Source organism: Hetaerina americana, unplaced genomic scaffold (genome assembly GCF_022747635.1).
Source record: "Hetaerina americana unplaced genomic scaffold, ioHetAmer1.1.p SCAF_135, whole genome shotgun sequence".
In the NCBI taxonomy this organism is placed as follows: domain Eukaryota; kingdom Metazoa; phylum Arthropoda; class Insecta; order Odonata; family Calopterygidae; genus Hetaerina; species Hetaerina americana.
The window spans coordinates 730,457-748,438 of NW_027286459.1; the positions used below are offsets into that span (position 1 = coordinate 730,457).

The 17,982-nt window shown below is 35.0% G+C and overlaps 1 protein-coding gene across 1 annotated transcript; it reads right to left on the reverse strand.

The window, feature by feature from the left end:
• Nucleotides 1-3,239: 3,239 nt before the first annotated feature.
• Nucleotides 3,240-12,016, reverse strand: LOC139686244 (uncharacterized). Its single transcript, XM_071583406.1, has 4 exons — nt 11,859-12,016; nt 11,498-11,674; nt 5,485-5,595; nt 3,240-3,426 (listed from the first exon to the last, which is right to left on the reverse strand). Exons 1-4 carry the CDS (start codon nt 11,988-11,990, stop codon nt 3,253-3,255), a joined length of 594 nt encoding a protein of 197 aa, XP_071439507.1. The 5' UTR covers nt 11,991-12,016; the 3' UTR covers nt 3,240-3,252.
• Nucleotides 12,017-17,982: the final 5,966 nt, after the last annotated feature.

The window sequence follows — 17,982 nt, forward strand, 5'->3', positions numbered from 1 at the left end:
GCCATGCGCAAGGTGTGTGCCAAGATGGTGCCAAAAATTCTGCCATGGCATGCTTGTCATCAGACTCATGGCCAAATACAGCATTGTCACATTGCCGCACCCACCCTATTCTCCTGATTTGGTACCACCAGACTTCTTCTTTCTCATGATGAAAAGACAGCTCAAGGGATGATGTTTTGACTCGATAAAGGCTGTTCAAGAGGCTTCAATGAGGGTCATCAACGGCATCCCCAAAGAAAATTTCTAGCAGGCATACGGGGAATGGGAGCAACGTTATACTAAGTGTGTAGTAGCTCAAGGAGAATACTTAGAAGATTATTAAGTCAGTGTAAGTATATCGTCAATAAAATTATTGTAAAAAAATCAGTCCTACCACTTTTGGGTGCGACCCTGTATATAAGCTGAAATATTTAATTATATTGTACCTGATGGTGATGGGCAGTATCAAAGCTATGGTCATAGAATATTAAGTGTATGGAAGTATACAGATTCTCTTTTTTTTACCTTCATCTTAGTTATGACAGTTCAATAGAATGAATAAATGATTTAAACTGTTAAAAAATTGTAGTTTGGTTTGTATTTTTACAAAAATTGTATTTTTGATAAAAGTTTACTTTATAGAAAATTATTTTCTTCACTTATTTTGTTTCACTATAATTTACCAATCATGCATTTTATCAGAAGATAATAAATGACAATTTAATTTGTTAAACAAAAAGCAATAATTAACCCTTTTCGTGCAGTGGGCCAATATATCAGCTTTCGTATCCATGAAAAAAAAGGCCAGCAGGCCAATATATTGGCTCTTGCGTAGGCTATTGTTTTAATCACTGTTACGTATGATTTTTTCTTTAATAATTTATGGTTTTGTGTTAACGATAGAGTGAATTCCATACAATTACATAACACATTTTTTAATTTTTTATTAGCAATTTTAAATGCTTTTCAAAAAGAATAATTCTTACTATAATTTTACGTTCAGTTTTGTAAATGTTGAGAAGCTCAGCCTAATTGTCTGCTCGTTTTTTTTCTGAGTGGCCTTTCCATTATGAAAAGCCCTTGAAAGGCTACTAATCTATGTTCATCTGTAATCCCTTGAATGTGTTATGTTGTGCTGGTGTTGATATATAACTGCTTATACATACTTTGTTGAGACGATGGAAATGAGAGCACTGCTTTGTAATCATTTTGGTTTCTCTTGCCGTCCATCCTATCTAATCATTTGCACCCTGTGTATTGGATTACATGGTCAGATTGTTGTTTTCTGTGAGTTGGAACTTTGTTTTTTCCACCTTTAGATTGTAAGCACATTGCTGCAGTCTCAAGGAAAGGGGAAAAGTACCAATTCAACTCAGTGAGATCAGCCTTTTCAACAAAATCGAACTATGTAGAGGCTGATAAAAAAATTTGCAATTCACTGGTTTTTCTTTATTTATTTATAATATTTTCTACATGTCTTTTTGACTCTTTATTATATTTAAATATTGTAGTTTTATAGAAAAATATTTGAAAGAAAATATTAATATTGGGTCTATAAATATAAATATCATTGCTAACAAAAAATAATCTTCAAATTTATAATACTGTGATAATTACATTTATTTTTTACATGATGTAAATGTATTACATCATTATTAACTAAAATATTTTATTTTAAAATAAAAAAACTGCATATGGATATCTAAACAAATTTCTTCATAATGTTTTTTCCCTAAGGTGATACATTTTCTTAAATTACCCTTTGCACTTCTCACTAGTACCCCTGGAATCCTCATTGCATTAAGAGGGTTAAACAAGTTATTAATGACAAGTGCTACCTTATTTTAGTGGCACAAATAGGTGTGCTGAACAGTGCTTAGTTTTACTTGATACCTTATTGACAAGATCAATTGTGAAGCAGCAGTGCGCAGTAATTATTTGTAATGCAAAACAATGATTTCATAGCACCATAATAAAAAATCAGCAATACCTAGTCTGATCCTGTGCATATAATGCTGACTCAATTATATGGTTTTCTGAGATGATTCCTAGGCATAATTTCTGCCCGAAGTGGTTTTTATTCGCAGATACTTCAAAACTTTTACCCCTTGGTTATAAAAATGATAACTTTTTGGCAAAACTTCAACATCAAATTCACCTTACCAATTGTCTATTTTACCATCCCAATGCATCCCAAGAGTAGTTAAAAATTGGCAATATTCTTTACAAAATGAAATTTATTAATGCAACCGATTTCAGTGTAACTACATCATTGTCAGGTAACATTCATCACTTTGAGTCCAATATATATGCCTAAAAGCAAATAAGGAGAAGGTAGGAAAATGGAAGATAGCATGTACAACTATATATGTATCTCTCGTTTACCGTCTCCCTTATCCCTTACCTCCTCTTTAAGAAAATAGTGAAGATGCAAATAATTGATCTTTGCAATTAATAAATTGATGATATCAACAATTCTGAAATGGTGGTTAGCTCCTACTTATATTAATGGCATAAGATAATTTTGGGAAAATATTTTTTGTCCAACTGTACTTATAGTTACCAACTCATATAATCTATAATGACAAAAATCAAGCAAAAAAAATGAATAGGCTTTAATAAAAATAAAGATTAACCAAAGCCCTTGAGACTGATTATCTCATGTAAACAGTGTGATAACTTAACCTGAAGTTAAATCAATCAGAACACTGAAACCAGAACTAAAGAAACTTCCAGGAAAGACAGAAAAAGTGCACTGTTTTGCAGTGATAAACTGGGTGCCAAGAGGTATAGATCCTGAACTAAGAGCATGAAATGTTTAAAAGACATCCACAGAATTTGCCCCGTTGATCAGTGATGTCATATGAGCAGCCTCATTGAAGGAATTTGAAGGAAATGGGTATTGGAAAAAATGAGAGAACTTAGCAGTGAAGTTTAAGTAATTTAATTCATTACATATTGTTTTATTTTTATTATTTTTGTTTTACAGGTGAAATTATTTATTCAGTAAATGTAGCCTCATTCATTTTTTTATGAGATTTTCATTCCAGGTGATGTATTAAATAAATGTTAAATTTAAATGAGTCAAAATTGATTAATTATTTCAATCCCTTGAGCATTATATTTTATATAAAAGCAAAATACTTTACGTACATATTTTGCTTAATATTTTCATCTCATTTAAATTTATCACCATATGACAATAAATGACATTTAAGTCATTCTTATTATAATCAAAAAAATAACCCAGTTATATCCACGAATATAGTTTTATCACACCAGAAAGTAACAAAAATGAAAACACTGCAATCCTAAGCTTTCCTTACCTTGAAACTTTAACACTTCCTTTCCCAGTTCTTTCTTCCGAGGAATGTCAGCATTACACTCTTCCTTATGGCCCACAATGCCAACCGAAGACAAATTTAATGCTTCCTCTTTCCTATTCTCCTGTAAAATCAAAGGAAAATATTACAGACAGCATTTTCATGCAAAACATTAACAAATACCACAGAATCTGTCATATTCAAAAAAATATACAAAGTAATACATTTTGCATTTCAAATAAAAATATTAATTTAAGCTTACACTTGATCAAAAACCTATTTTGGAAGTGTTTTGGACCATCAGTGTCAAAATAGTAAAAACCTTAGATATGGAACATAGCTATTTAAAGCAGAGAAACATGATCTTTGAAGCAGGAAAATAGAGGTGAATTGGAGGCTTTTGAAATTTGGGTGTGGAAAAGAATAAGGTGAAATGGACCAAAATGAAACTCTATTTCTTGATGTAGAATAAGATGCTGGAATTTTAGGAATCATAAAATAATTATTCAGTAGCTGTGTTCATCAAAAAAATTACCTTAACTGGAAGATTACCTAATAATAATATATATATCCATATCTATACCCAGCAAAGAAATCTCATTTGAGGAAATGTGTGCTAGTCCTGATTTAAGTACAGCAGCCTGTATATATACACAAATATGTATGTACAAGCCAATTTTAACATTAGAAAATATACTACTCAGACTGATTAATTGTGGGTAAACCTATCATTAATAAAATTGAAAATAATTGTTAATTCATGATGACGATGTACCCTATGTTTAATTTCTGTTAGATTAAAGAGTACATTTATCAGTGGTTAAAAAGTTTAATTTGTATAAAAGAAAGACAGAATAATGTTATTCCTTGAAATGGAAATTATCTTTGATGCATGACAGCAGTGAGTTGACAAGTGAAAATCCCTGGATGACAAACAATGAAGTGATATATGAGAGACTTCTTTCCAAAATTAAATATTAAAAAGACCATTTTCAAGAGCATTTTAATAAGAATTATTATTTCTCTAATATCTTAAATTGTTGATATAAAGAACAGATGACCAGGTACGAAGTGTTAGTAAGCTGCAGATTTCAGATAGTCTGTATGGTTGAAGATTTTGTTGATTTGATAATATGACAATGTAAAGCTTTATCACTGAAAATTTCAAACAAAAATGATCAGCAGTACTCTTGTCTTGACCATTTTATACGGCAACCAAAAAGAGAGTAAAATATCTGCTTGCAAAGGCCTTCTGGAACAGTTTCAAGAATATACCAATGTAAAAACAATGTAATAAATTGAAATAAATGAATATACTTTAAAACGAAATGTATGTTCTAAATGGCACATCCCTCCATCACCATTTCTAACAAATAGTTCTTTTATGCTAAAGAATTGATCAATCCCAAATTGGTATGAAAGAGTGTAACAAATTGTGCATTTTACCTGTAAGTATTAGAAGGCACAAGGAGAACGTTCAATAAAGTTATCTCTCTCAACACCCAAAATAGGAAAAGTGCATCACAAAATTGCACCCAGCCCCATTAGCTTCAAAGTAAAATAATACCTGATGGATACAGCATTTCCAAGTCTTAACTTGGTACTAACCATTTATTTTCTCTTCCTAAACTTGAGATCCTGCCTCAAAGGACATCATCATGACACCCTTAGATCCATGACCATAATTTGCATTCAAATTCCTGTCGACCTCCCCAAATTCACCTACCAGGGAACCTTTGAACTATGGAATATTTAATGAAAAAGTTTCTCGACCCATACAAGATTTATTTTAATTTTGAGGCTTTTTATCAATATGATATAAAAATATAGTTTTTCCAAAATTCTTCCTGAAAATTCTCATATGAACCTTAAACATACCATGCTGCACAATAGCCATTAGCCATCATGATATTTTACTTCGATATATAATCTTGGGCATATCTTTTTTCATCCTAAGGAACGGAGGATTCTCTATATTCATCTATATGAATATACCTCCTATATGGCCCAAAACAATTTGGTTTTGTCTATAAAAATCCCACGGCACCATTAAAATATGATTAATAGTGTTACATTGAATGCATAAAAAATAATCATCTGGTCTCCTTGCAGTAATTATGAATTGATGAGTTATTCATTAGCCAAAATGGTACAAATATCACTGCTGCTATTCTTAACCTACAGCAAGAGAAGTCCCGTCCTGATCCTTTATATTGTGGTTCACTTCTCCCCGGCAAAATGGAATTTCAACCTCTTGATTATCAACATCCACCTTCTCTTTTCTCTTTGTGATCTGCAAATAATTGTTAAAAACATTACATTTAAAAAACAAATGACTAGCAATAATGAAAATTAAAGTTGCATACATAATCAACAATTTATATTAAATAAAAATGACAGTGATAAATGCAATTTGAACATAAACAGCAGGGCTTTTGTGCTAATATTGTAATATGGGTTTCTTGGAAACCTCCACTTATGCTGATATTTCCTGAGGAGCATCCCTTACCATACCAGAAAATTTATGGTGATAAAGTGCAGGTTTCTTAGAAATCCTCACTAATGATTATCTCTCCCAAGGAGTACATCTCAGCAAAAAAAAACCATGTCTGCTACCGAATTCCCCTTTTTGCTATAATCTAGCTATTATGTAGCTATTATTAAGTATCCGCCCTCCTCACAAGAAGCAATGGCCATGCTACCTCAAAGCCTTATGAAGCAAGACAATTCTGGAGCTGTCCACTCCCTTCCACATTTGTTTCCCATTACCCTGCGTCTGAGTCTGTTGGTCAAGCTGAAGACCAAACCAGAGATGACCAACCATACTCTGCACTTCTCCCAATGCCCCGTGCTGCTTCTGAATCTGCCAGTCAAGCATACAATCATACCAGAGATGCCCAGCTTTGTCCTGGGTCTCTTCTGACATCTTGTGCTGCCTCTGAGACCATGGTTGAGCCTATGACCTTATCAAGATCCCCAGCTTTCCCTTCTTGCTAGTCCGTACTCCATGTTGAATGAACTTCATTTGAACTGAAAAGGGTTAAATAAAGACTCATCAACTGAAAATAAAACTCTTATTCTGTGCTATGCTCCCAACAATGTTGTAGCCGCCACACACCCCACATTATTCTGGTGTCAGGTGTGGGGTCACATCAAAATTTTGAGTCTTGAACCTGTAATGTCAATCTTTATTGCCTAATTGGTTCACTAGGTTCATCAATTAAGTTGATACGAGGGTCATCCGGAAAGTAGTACCCGTTCGTGAAATAAAGACACAGAAGTAAATATTAACAAACATAACAAATTTTATTTGAAAGAGGATACTTTAAACTACTTCTCAACATAATCTCCAAGCAAATTAAAGCATTTGTCATAACGTGTGACAAGTTTCTGTATTCCTGCTGCATAGTCCTTCGCCGCCAGCTCATTGAGATACGCGAGGGACCCATCTTGCACAAATTTTTGCATAATGCAGATGGTGTTTAACAATTTCATGAACAATTGTTCGAGAAACATTGGGAAAATGCTCACAGATGTCATCAATTGTGACGCGCCGATCGTTCCTCACGAATTCGTCAACTGAGCTCACCAGTTGGTCTGTAATGACAGACGGTCTCCCCGAACGCTCATCGTCGTGTGTGTTCCCCCTCCCCATGTTGAAGTTGCGACACCACCGCCGAACAGACGACTCGTCCATTACATTGTCTCCATACACCTCCTTTAATTGGCGATGAATATCACATGGGCGAACGTTTCTTGCATTGAGGAATTTAATCACTGCCCTCACTTCACAACTGGCGGCGTTCTCAATTTTTTGAAACATTGTAAACAATCACAGAAACAACACAGGCAATGCTAGCGTCACGCAACTTGGCTCAGAGAAGGCAGACAAGCCACTGAAGCTATCTGACCTCGCCCAGCGGCTACTCGCGTCGTCAGCACTTCATGCGGCACGAACGGGTACTACTTTCCGGATGACCCTCGTAAATAAATAAATGGGTACTAATTGAACTGCCATTGTATGTTTCTTGCAATAGCTTGGTCTAGCTATTCCTCATGAAACCTATTCTTTCCTCATTTGGAGTCCCCTTCCCTAAGGGATACCACTAACCAAGCTGATTTTGACCCTTTTGCATGCTTAATAGAGCCGGCCAGCTCTGCCCCTTCTCCAAGGAATAATGCATTCACCCGCAAAACTTTGGGAAATCATTTCCATTTCATTCCAAATTTTAATGATGATGTGATGGTCGAGAAATATTTACAATGCTTAAAAATCACTACTCACCTTAGTTCTTAGAACAAAACTAAACATCTATGCCTGCAAAGGCTGACAGCAGAATATGCTTTATCGAATCCTGACATTATGGAGTTTAATGGAGGAAATTAGTCATTTCTTGCTAAGCATTTAGGGCATTTCAGTGCTGGTCCTTCTCAGGAATCCCAGGGGCTTCCTAGAGGAAGAAGAGCATGCATTAGAAGATGAATCCAATTTTAGAAATTACGCCAGTAAGATGATTAACATTTCCTTAAGGAAAATGGATTCCCTGCATCCTTTGTATTCTTTCTTTGAATTTTCTGGCAGGACATCATGGACTGACTTCAAAACATATTCACTGCAGGATAGGTATGATAATACAGTACAGAACTTAAAGAACCCTTGCTTTATGTCCCAAAATAATTCTGCAGGAAGCCAATCTGCCTCTTCCACAGGTCTCATGTGGCCAGAGACAAGAACTAACAGCATAAATTTCAGATTAGGCAAAAAGTGCTTGTCCTGTAAGCAAACGGGCCACATAGCTCACAACTATAGGTCAAAAACTCAAGGTTACTTTCACCACAGTAAAATGGGACATGTATCCTGAGACTGTCCTTTACTGCATTGCGGGATATGTAAGGAAGTTGGCAATTGTCCAATAATTTGTCCACAGTGCTCAAACCAAATGAGCTCGGAAAACTGGATGACTCAGACCAGTAGGTCACAGAGAACCTCATCATAGCTAATACACCATCCAAAAGAATGACGATTAGCATTCAGATACTAGGAGAATTGCATCATTTTCTTGTAGACACAGGCTAATGATCATCACTACCAAGGAGGAATACAACCCAGCAAACAAGACAATGTTCACTACCCAATTCCCTTTTTTGCTACAATTTAGCAACCATGAAGTCATCTGCCTTTTCCTTAAAGGAGTGATGACTATGCTATCTTGATGCCTTATAAAGCAAGGCTATCCTGGAACAGTGTTGATTCCCTTCCTCATTCCCCTGCTTCTGAGTCTGTCGGTCAAGCTTACGACCACACCACAAATACCCTACCTTGCCCTGCTCCCTTCTCTTTAGTTCCTGGTACCTGAACCTATGCTTGAAAAGGGTTAAATTAAGACTCAACAGTATCTTATGCTTAACCCTCTTAGTGCGGCGGGCCGATATATCGGCTTTTGTATCCCTGGCGAAAAGTGCGGCAGGCCGATATATCGGCTCTTGCGTAGGCTTTTGTTTAAATCGTTGTAACTTATGGTTTTTTCTTTAATAATTTATGGTTTTTGTGCTATTGATAGGTTGAATTCCATAGAATTACGTAACTATTTTTAAAATTTTTTATTAGCAATTTTAAATGCTTTTAAAAAAGTATAATTCTTACCATAATTTTTCGTTCAGTTTTGTACATGTCGGGAAGAGCTCAGCCTAATTGTCTGCTCGTTTTTTTTTCTGAGTAGTCTTTCCACTATGAAAAGACACTGAAAGGCTACTAATCTGTTTTCATCTGTAATCTCTTGAATGTGTTGTGGTGTCGTGGTGTTGATATATAGCTGCTTATTCAGACTTTGTAGAGACGATGGAAATGAGAGCACTGCTTTGTAATCATTTTGGTTTCTCTTGCCGTCCGTCGTGTCTAGTCAATTGCGCCCTGTGTAATGGATTACATTGTCAGCAGTTCTCTGTGAGTTAGAACTTAGTTTTCTTCTGCCTTTAGATTGTAAGCACATTGCTGCAGTCTCAAGGAAAGGGGAAAAGTCCCAATTTGACTAAGGTGAGATCAGCCTTTTCAACAAAATCAAACTATGCAGAGGCTGACAAAAAAATTTGTCACTCACTGGTTTTTCTTTATTTATTTATAATATTTTCTACATGTCTTTTTGATTCTATATTATATTTAAATATCGTAGTTTAATTGAAAAATGTTTTTAAATAAATATTAGTTTTGTGTCTAAAAATCGAAATATTATTGCTGAAAAAATATTATTCAAATTTATGATACTGTAATAATTACATTTATTATTCAGATGATGGTAATGTATCACATCATTATTAACTACCATATTATATTTTAAAATAAAAAAACTGCATATGGATATCTAAACAAATAACTTCATAATGTTTTTTTTCCTAAGGTGATACATTTTCTTAAATTACACTTCGCACTTCTCACTAAGTACCCCTGAAATCCCCGCCGCACTAAGAGGGTTAAGGCATAACAAGTTTCAATGTTGATCAGTGGAAAGATGATTTATATCTACATATACCAAAGCTAGATATCTTTGCCAAATCACTTGATAAGCAAAACAATTCTAAAAAGTATAAATACATATCCTGTTTGCCAATTAAACATTAAGGGATGAGAATTTTTTTAAAGATATAGCCTCACAAAAATGAATAATATTAGGTTATCATTCAAAATGTATGAACTGAAAATATAAATTACAGACAATCCATATTGACTGAATGATTATTCTTTTATATTATGAAATCATTTACAATTGTAAGTAGGGATCATGTGAAAACAACATTTTAACTATATTCATATGAAAATTGCACATGCAAATGAAATCTGCAAAAAGATTACAACAAAAATACCTTAATTTTAATTTAAGACATCTAGTCATTTATAAACACCTGTACAGGACACAATGTCACTGGATTCCTAAGGTCAAAGGTTTCTCTATGAGCCGAACTGGATCAAGATTAGAACTATTTAACTCAGTCTATATTCTTTTGAAAACAAAAGATATTCCTTGAAACCATCACAATGATTCCAGAGGATACTAGCTTCACCTTCTGCATTAAAATAGAACTAACATTGTTAACAATGGGGATACTTTTTTCCTGCAATTAGATTGCAGCTCTAGAGATCCGTCCACCATTAGCGAAGTTCTCATCACTGTCACTGGAGGCATCTTTGGACTCACTCTCTCTACCTTAAACTTCCTTGTAATCCATATCAACAGAGAAATTGATGCAAAATAACAAAACATGATTAAAGGGAAAGAAATAAGCTCCAGCTGATAAACCAATACCACCTTTCTGGAAACAATTAGAACCAGAATCCTCATAAATAACTTTTGTTATGAAAAAAGTCTAGCCATTAAATTAGCACTTTTACATTATGTTTACAAATATGGCAAATTATCATAAAAAGGTAAAAGAAGTTGTTGTTTACAAAATAAATAAAAAATTTAAAACCTTACAAATTTACACAAAAAACTCCTTCACGCATTCATTATTAATTAATATAGAAGATCTCAATAAAAAATACTAATAAATAAGACATCAAAAGGAATTCACTATTTTTTACCTTCCACCGACTACTAGTTTGATGAAACCTTAATTATTTTTTAACCCATGCACAACTAAGATAACTAGATGTTTAAGCTGCACAATTGGTGAAAATAGTTACAGATGTAACTGCTACAAATTCCTTTAATAACACAAAACAATTACTAAGCCCTCTACACCATTTACTTGGTAATTAACGAGGTTTATACGAGAATATGACATTCCTTTGAAACTATATGATTTCACAGACTTTTGAACAAGAAGTCATACCTCCAAGACACACAAGAGGTTATTTCACATAGGAACACTCGTAAATTATGTTTCCTTTATAACAAATTATGGAAAGGACTTGCCTTATTTTATAAAATATGTCCGCTAAAATTAAAAAAAAAAATCATTCCAAGTAGATTCTTACGCAATCTCTTCCGATAAACATTAACGCATTCCATATTTTCCAAGGAATAATTTATGCATACAATATTCCCAATTTTCACAATGAACGCATTGTTCATAAGATATTGGTACAATAGCGAGGAAACTGAATTGATACAAAACGTGTTCATTTTTTTGTTAGACGCAATTTTAGTTCAAGTAAATTGTGATCAAGGGCATTACTAAAAATACGATAACATACAAACCTGTTGCACGCGATTCACCTTTCCGCGACAAAGTTTAGTCTTTTCCTGATTCTTTATCCTTTGCCTCTCCAATTCAAGGTTGTTTTCGCGGCACTGCCTCTTAAACATATAGAAATCGGTCAACGTTTTAAAGCATTGATAACAAAGCTTCCACGGGTTGCTCCTATCCCTCACTACCTATGAAAACAATATTATCAAAGTATAAAACCGTATCCATTATACCTCAGTGGGACTCCAATAATCGAATAGGTAATTAATATGATTTTTTTCAGCTAAAACCGGACACTACCGAAAGTTTCGTGGTAAAATTACGATAAAAGCGTCATTATGAAAATACGTAAACATGGAACGGATAGCTAACTTTTAACTCCAATAACTCTTCTATTGCTTCACGCACAACCTTCTCAGCATCATTTTTTGCATTTACTATATTCGTGAAATTTCCACCACGTCCAAGACATAATCTACACTTAAAACTTTCCTGTCGAGGCATATTTGTAATATTTCCCCACTTAATTATCAAATTAGCCAAATCAATAATTTGCAATATGGCCGACTAACTCTCGATGGGTCGTTCGCTCTAAATCGATTACTAAGTGCGAGTTTGAGAATCGACTTTGCTCTGTTTTGACAACAGGTGATCACCATATTTAAATTATTTTTAGCACCCTAAATTTATTTAAACTCTCACTGAATAGAGTGTAATGACTCCTTTAAACTAATAATACAATTGAAATACCAAGAACCTAAAATATTACATGGCTCTCCTACTAAGAAACATTAAACCCAGCAAAACATTAGCTGAATCCGTATATTTTAATATATTTTGTACCGATTTTAAACATATTAAGGTGAAATAGTAATAAATAACCAGGTTCCCGAAATCAAAATTTCTAAAATGATTAATAGCCCGAAGTATAAATATTTTTAATGAACATTTTTCGGCATAAATAGTAAAGTTATTTTAAATGTAGTGATGATTTAAATATAGTAATACATTAACTTAATTATGCAGATATTTTATTTAAACATTAATAGTTAACATAATTTAAGTGCATCAATTTTTAGTAAACAACGATTACCAGACAATGCCCTAAGCCTTCTAAAAAATAAGCAGCAACTCCCCTCTCTGCAGTTTCTTGTTTGTTTCCCTTTCTGACCACACTAGCTCCTCCATTATTCTCCACACTCACATTTCAAAAGACTCTCCAATCTACGCTAATCATACGTGGAACAATACAGGTGATAATGAAATGCACACATGCTCTACTCCTATTTCGAGGAATGAGAGAATGACCATTCGTATTCTTCTTGTTCCACTTACAACTAATAGCGGTCTGAGCGGTTTGCGGATTAGCCTCATCTCACAAAACCATTAATTTTTTCGATTTATTCACAAAATCTTTTCTGAATCTACTATAGGCTACTTTTTCATGGTTTTTTTTACATTTACAGACCAGGCGAGTATGGCCTTTTTGTACTTCAAGTCCCACTCTAAAAATGCCCTAATTACTGCAATGCCTTTCCCCTTCCTTGACCCAAACTATACTTCCCTTAAATATTAAACATCTGCCATTGCTCTCTGGCCCCTTGTAGATGATCTTGAGTATTACCTTCGCTGCATGTGGAATTAAACTCCCTGCATTTGTGTATTCATGACGAATTATAGCCTTTCCTTTTCTTGGAATAGGAAGTAATAGTAATTTAAGAATAGTTTGAGACAAGTTCCTCCGTCATGTCAATATTATGATATCCTTAGCCCCCTTCTCCGCAATGTCCTATCCTTTTAAGTAGTTTATTTAAGTTCTTTTCTCAGTGTGGTAGTTCATCTTATCAGACCGATTCCACAATTACGATAATGTGATATGGACATAACCAGGAGCATAATTTTCATTAGTGTGTATGTTCATAGACTGATAAAGATATATAAGTCTATTTATAAATAACAAAATGAATAATGTAAACTTGAATCCTAAAAGGTAAAAGAATAACCTTCATCAAATATTTCGTATGGCAAAGACTGCGTGTCCGCGTCAAAGTTCACAAAAATATTTTCACTTTATTCGGGAAGGAACTGAATGGAAACACTACATAATTGAACCTGTAATATATTTACATTCTTTGGCAGCTAATGCATGCATAAAGTAACATTAATCCTTGAATGTTGTCATCGTAAACAATTTTTACTGTAAATCTTTTGACCCGGATCTTTTAAACGAACGGAACATTATTATTTTGAATCATTTATTTCGATGTAAATTTCATTTCAAAGGAAGCCTTTGATTCTATAACAGCTCATAAGTATCTTTAAACGGACAGATTCCGATTTTCCTTAACTTAACCTTTTGATTACATCTGATTCGTCGTGAGAATGTGTTCATATGCGTGACCCGGATTAAGATACCGTCTTTCAAATCAATCAATACCAATTCCATTGAAAATGAAATAAACAAATGAAGATCAAAATGCAGCCAGCAGGCTGTGAAGTTAATTTTTTGTGTTATTGCTGTTTTAATAACTTTTAAGACTACGTCAAGTTGTATGTAAAAGAGGGAAATTAATTTTAGAGTTAGTGTTTCGCTGAATCAATCTGTATACTTATAGACGATCAGGATGTTTTATAAAACCGAATTTGACCTCTGCAGATTACGTTTAAACAGTCGTAGACTGCCGATCAATGTTGTTGGCGATAATAGTGCAGTAAAATTCATGCTGGAAAAGACAATAGAGGATTTAATAGATGTTAAAGTAAGTTCAGTTGTGTGCGATACCTCCTTTTGTTAATTATTTGTGCAAGGTATTTTCGGTTATATAAATCAGTAGTTTGCGTATATAATCCGTACAGTGTTGTCAAAAAGCATATTCTTATTTGAGAAAAAGGAGTTTTGTGCATTCTATTGTTAATACATTTTGATGAAATATTAGATTAGGTTGTGGGGGATGCAAATTTTCCCTGCTTGGTGTGTTCTACCAACATCGACAACCCTACGGAATTCCGTCAATTTGAGCGTTAATGTGCCGAGTGTTTGTTTTCGATAATCGTATCTATCCTGCAGCGAAAGACGGGAAAACCAATGGAAGAGATGTCAGTTGTATTCATTAAATTAGATTATGTCAACAGTGAAGACATATTTGGGCTATTAGGAACTTTCGTCGAAATTATGTGGTTACTATGCGCAAAAACCATTTCTCATCACCAAGGTCGTTATGATCAAACCCGGTTATTGTGAAGTTTGGTAAGAAAACTCACTTCTGAAAAGGAGAAAAAGTGGCAGAATTCTAATTTTAAATGGTTGGATAGTTTTTCAGCAGTGATAATTGTGTTTGTTTCAAAAAGCTTTAAAATTGCAATTTCTTGTACATACCTGAATGAACGACGACATTAATTTAGACTGCCCTTGGCTCTTTAAATGAATCACTTAACCAGCTCTCATGTCCTCATACTTCCAAACAAGATTTTACCTTTTTATTTATTTATTTTGTCTGGTAAATGCAGCAAGCAAATGGCATTGGGCAAATGACAATCAGTCTGGCCTCCTGTGTAGTACACCAATTTCACTTCGAAGCAATAGATCTTTCATATCCTCAGACTGCATATTCACTACAGTTCTTTTCATGCTAATTACTTTAATCTTAGTTCATTATTCAAATTTTTATACTTATTTCTACCTAACTCTCACTATGAATAATCTGACTGACACCTTTCTGACTCAGCTGAAATTTCCCATGCATAGATATGCCTTCAGTGGTGTTAAACAAAGTTTTGTTGATGACAAACCTTTGTCTCTTTTGTTGAAAATTCAATTCCTTCTCCTTGCAGTAATTCTCTGTGCCTAAACCGTAGTCCCCCACCTCATCATCATCTCTTCCTTTGCCTTTTATTGCATTCCATTCCCTAATCACTATAAAATATTTTCCCCTAGATGCCTTATTATGACCTCTAAATGGTGGTATATCCTATCGATTTTGTCCTGGTTATGATTTCCTTGTAGCATGTAGACCCGAACAATGATAAAGGGTTTAAGTTCTGTGTGTACTTCTGCTAACAATGTTTTATCAGTTGATAGGTCTATATGAAGTATGGTTTAATCAACATTTTCTGTCAATATTTTTTCCACCTTGATATTTATCATGAAGAATATTCAGGGTTCTTGACACAGTAATTTGTAGTGCCAGAGCTAATCTAGAAAATAAACTAATGAAACAGTTTCTGGCATCACTTGGTAGAAATTCTTCACATTGAAATTTAATTTAAAATACTTTGCTTTCCACATAAAAAACTTATTTACGACCTAGGTTATGTTATGGTATAACATCATCAGGTAAAAATACAAGTCAAATATAGTATACAGGGTTGCACCCAAAAGTGGTAGGACTGATTTTCTCTGGCGCAAACGGAGCAGTGAAAGAGGGTCTGCCTGGCAGGGTAAGGTGGAGGGGGCTCTTAGCAACAGACCAACTTCAACCTCAGTTGCCTGCAGGCTGTCATTGAGTGAGGACACCGTTTTTAGTTAAGCGAGTTTTTTGTCTGCGTCGAAAAACAAAATGAATTTGAATTTAGAGCAACGTTATTCCGTGAAGTTTTGTGCGAAACTCGGAAAGACAGCAACTGAGACTCTCGATATGATCAAGCAGGCTTATGGGGACACTGCCTCAAGCCGTTCCACAGTATTTGAGTGGCATGAGTTGTTTAAAGAGGGTAGGGAGCTCGTTGAAGACGAATATTGCTCTGGATGGCCATCGACAGCAAGAACCAACACGAATGTGGACAGAGTGAGGACACCGCTGAACACAGACTGACGCTTAACCAGTGAAGAAACAGACCTAGTTGGGTCTGTCTGCATCCAACATCCAACGCATTATTTCACAGGATTTGCGCAAGGTGTGCGCCAAGATGGTGCCGAAAATTCTGAGTGTCGACCAACAGCTCCTGGCCAAATATGGCATTGCTACGTTACCCCCCTGCCCTATTCTCCCGATCTGGCACCACCGGACTTCTTCTTCTTCCCCCTGATGAAAAGACAGCTCAAGGGACGACGTTTTGACTCGATAGAGGCCGTTCAAGAGGCTTTGACGAGGGTCATCAACGGCATCCCTGAGGAAAATTTTCAGCGGGCATATGGGGAATGGGAGCAACGTTATACTAAGTATGTAGCAGCTCAAGGAGCATACTTTGAAGATCTATTAAGTCGCTGTAAGTATATCGTCAATAAAATTCTTGTAAAAAAATCAGTACTGTCACTTTTGGGTGCGACCCTGTATATAGCTCTGGACAGAGTGGAAGAGGAAGGAGGGCGAAAAGCAAGGATTGGTTGGGGTAAGAAGAGGGGGCAGAGGATGAGGAGGAATGGTAACAGTGAAAAAATTGGCAGGCTGGGAGAAGGAATTAATACATTGTTGAAAATATAAAATAACAAAAATATACATTGTTGAAGAAATACATCATTGAGAGAGAAAAAAAATACACATATATTGTAGAAAAAGAAAGAAGTTTTGCTTGGTGTCGATTAGTGAGGGAATAGGTATTGCAAATGGCACTGGGTAATCAGGTGATTAAGTAGCGGGCTGGGAGGACTTACTATATTGTGAAAAGGCTTTGCTTGGGGTCAAGTTTAGTTGGCAGATAGCAAGGAAAATACAATAATGGGGAATGCGAAGGATAAAGACATTCGTTGGTCAAAACATCTCTGTAATTCATGTGCTGAAGTTTTTCTAATTGCTCCAGCACATCGAGGCAGTGACCTTTCTTCTCAAAGTGCAGGATTTAGGGGATGATATCGCTGCTGTGACCACAATCTCTCAGGTGTTAGGGGAAGAGTGATGTGGTGATGTTTTTTCTAAAACATGCTCAATGCTCCTTTATTCTCATTTTTTGGTAGGTCATTTGTTAATGCCATCCGAACACCTTTTGCTAACATTTAATCCACTTTTGTGAGCATTAGGTATGATAAAATTAAAAACAACTAACTTTGTTATTATTCAGGTATATATGCCACTGAGCAACCATAAGGAAGAAGAGGTCAATAGAATAAACGATCAGTTAGAGGACATAATCACGTGTGTTCCCACAGGGAAACATTTGATAGTAATGGGGGATTGGAATGCAACAGTAGGCTAAGGAAGAGATGATGATGAAGTCGGAGACTAAGGTTTAGGCATAAGGAATGACCACGGGGAGATAGCAGTAAAGTTCTGCAAGAGACAGGGATTGGTCATCACCAACACTTGGTTTAGACACCACAAAAGATGCGAGTATACATGGAAAATGCCAGGTGACTCAGAAAGGTATCAGCTAGATTAAATGCTGGTTAGAAAATGTTTAGGAACAGTGTAATAAATTTGCAATGCTTCCCAGGAGTGGATGCGGACTCTTGACCACAATTTAGTGGTTATGAAATGTAGCGTACGTTTCAAAAAGATAAGGCAGGGGCGGCGAGTTAGAAAATGGAATGTAGAAGCATTAAAAGCTTTGAAAAGTAAGGAGT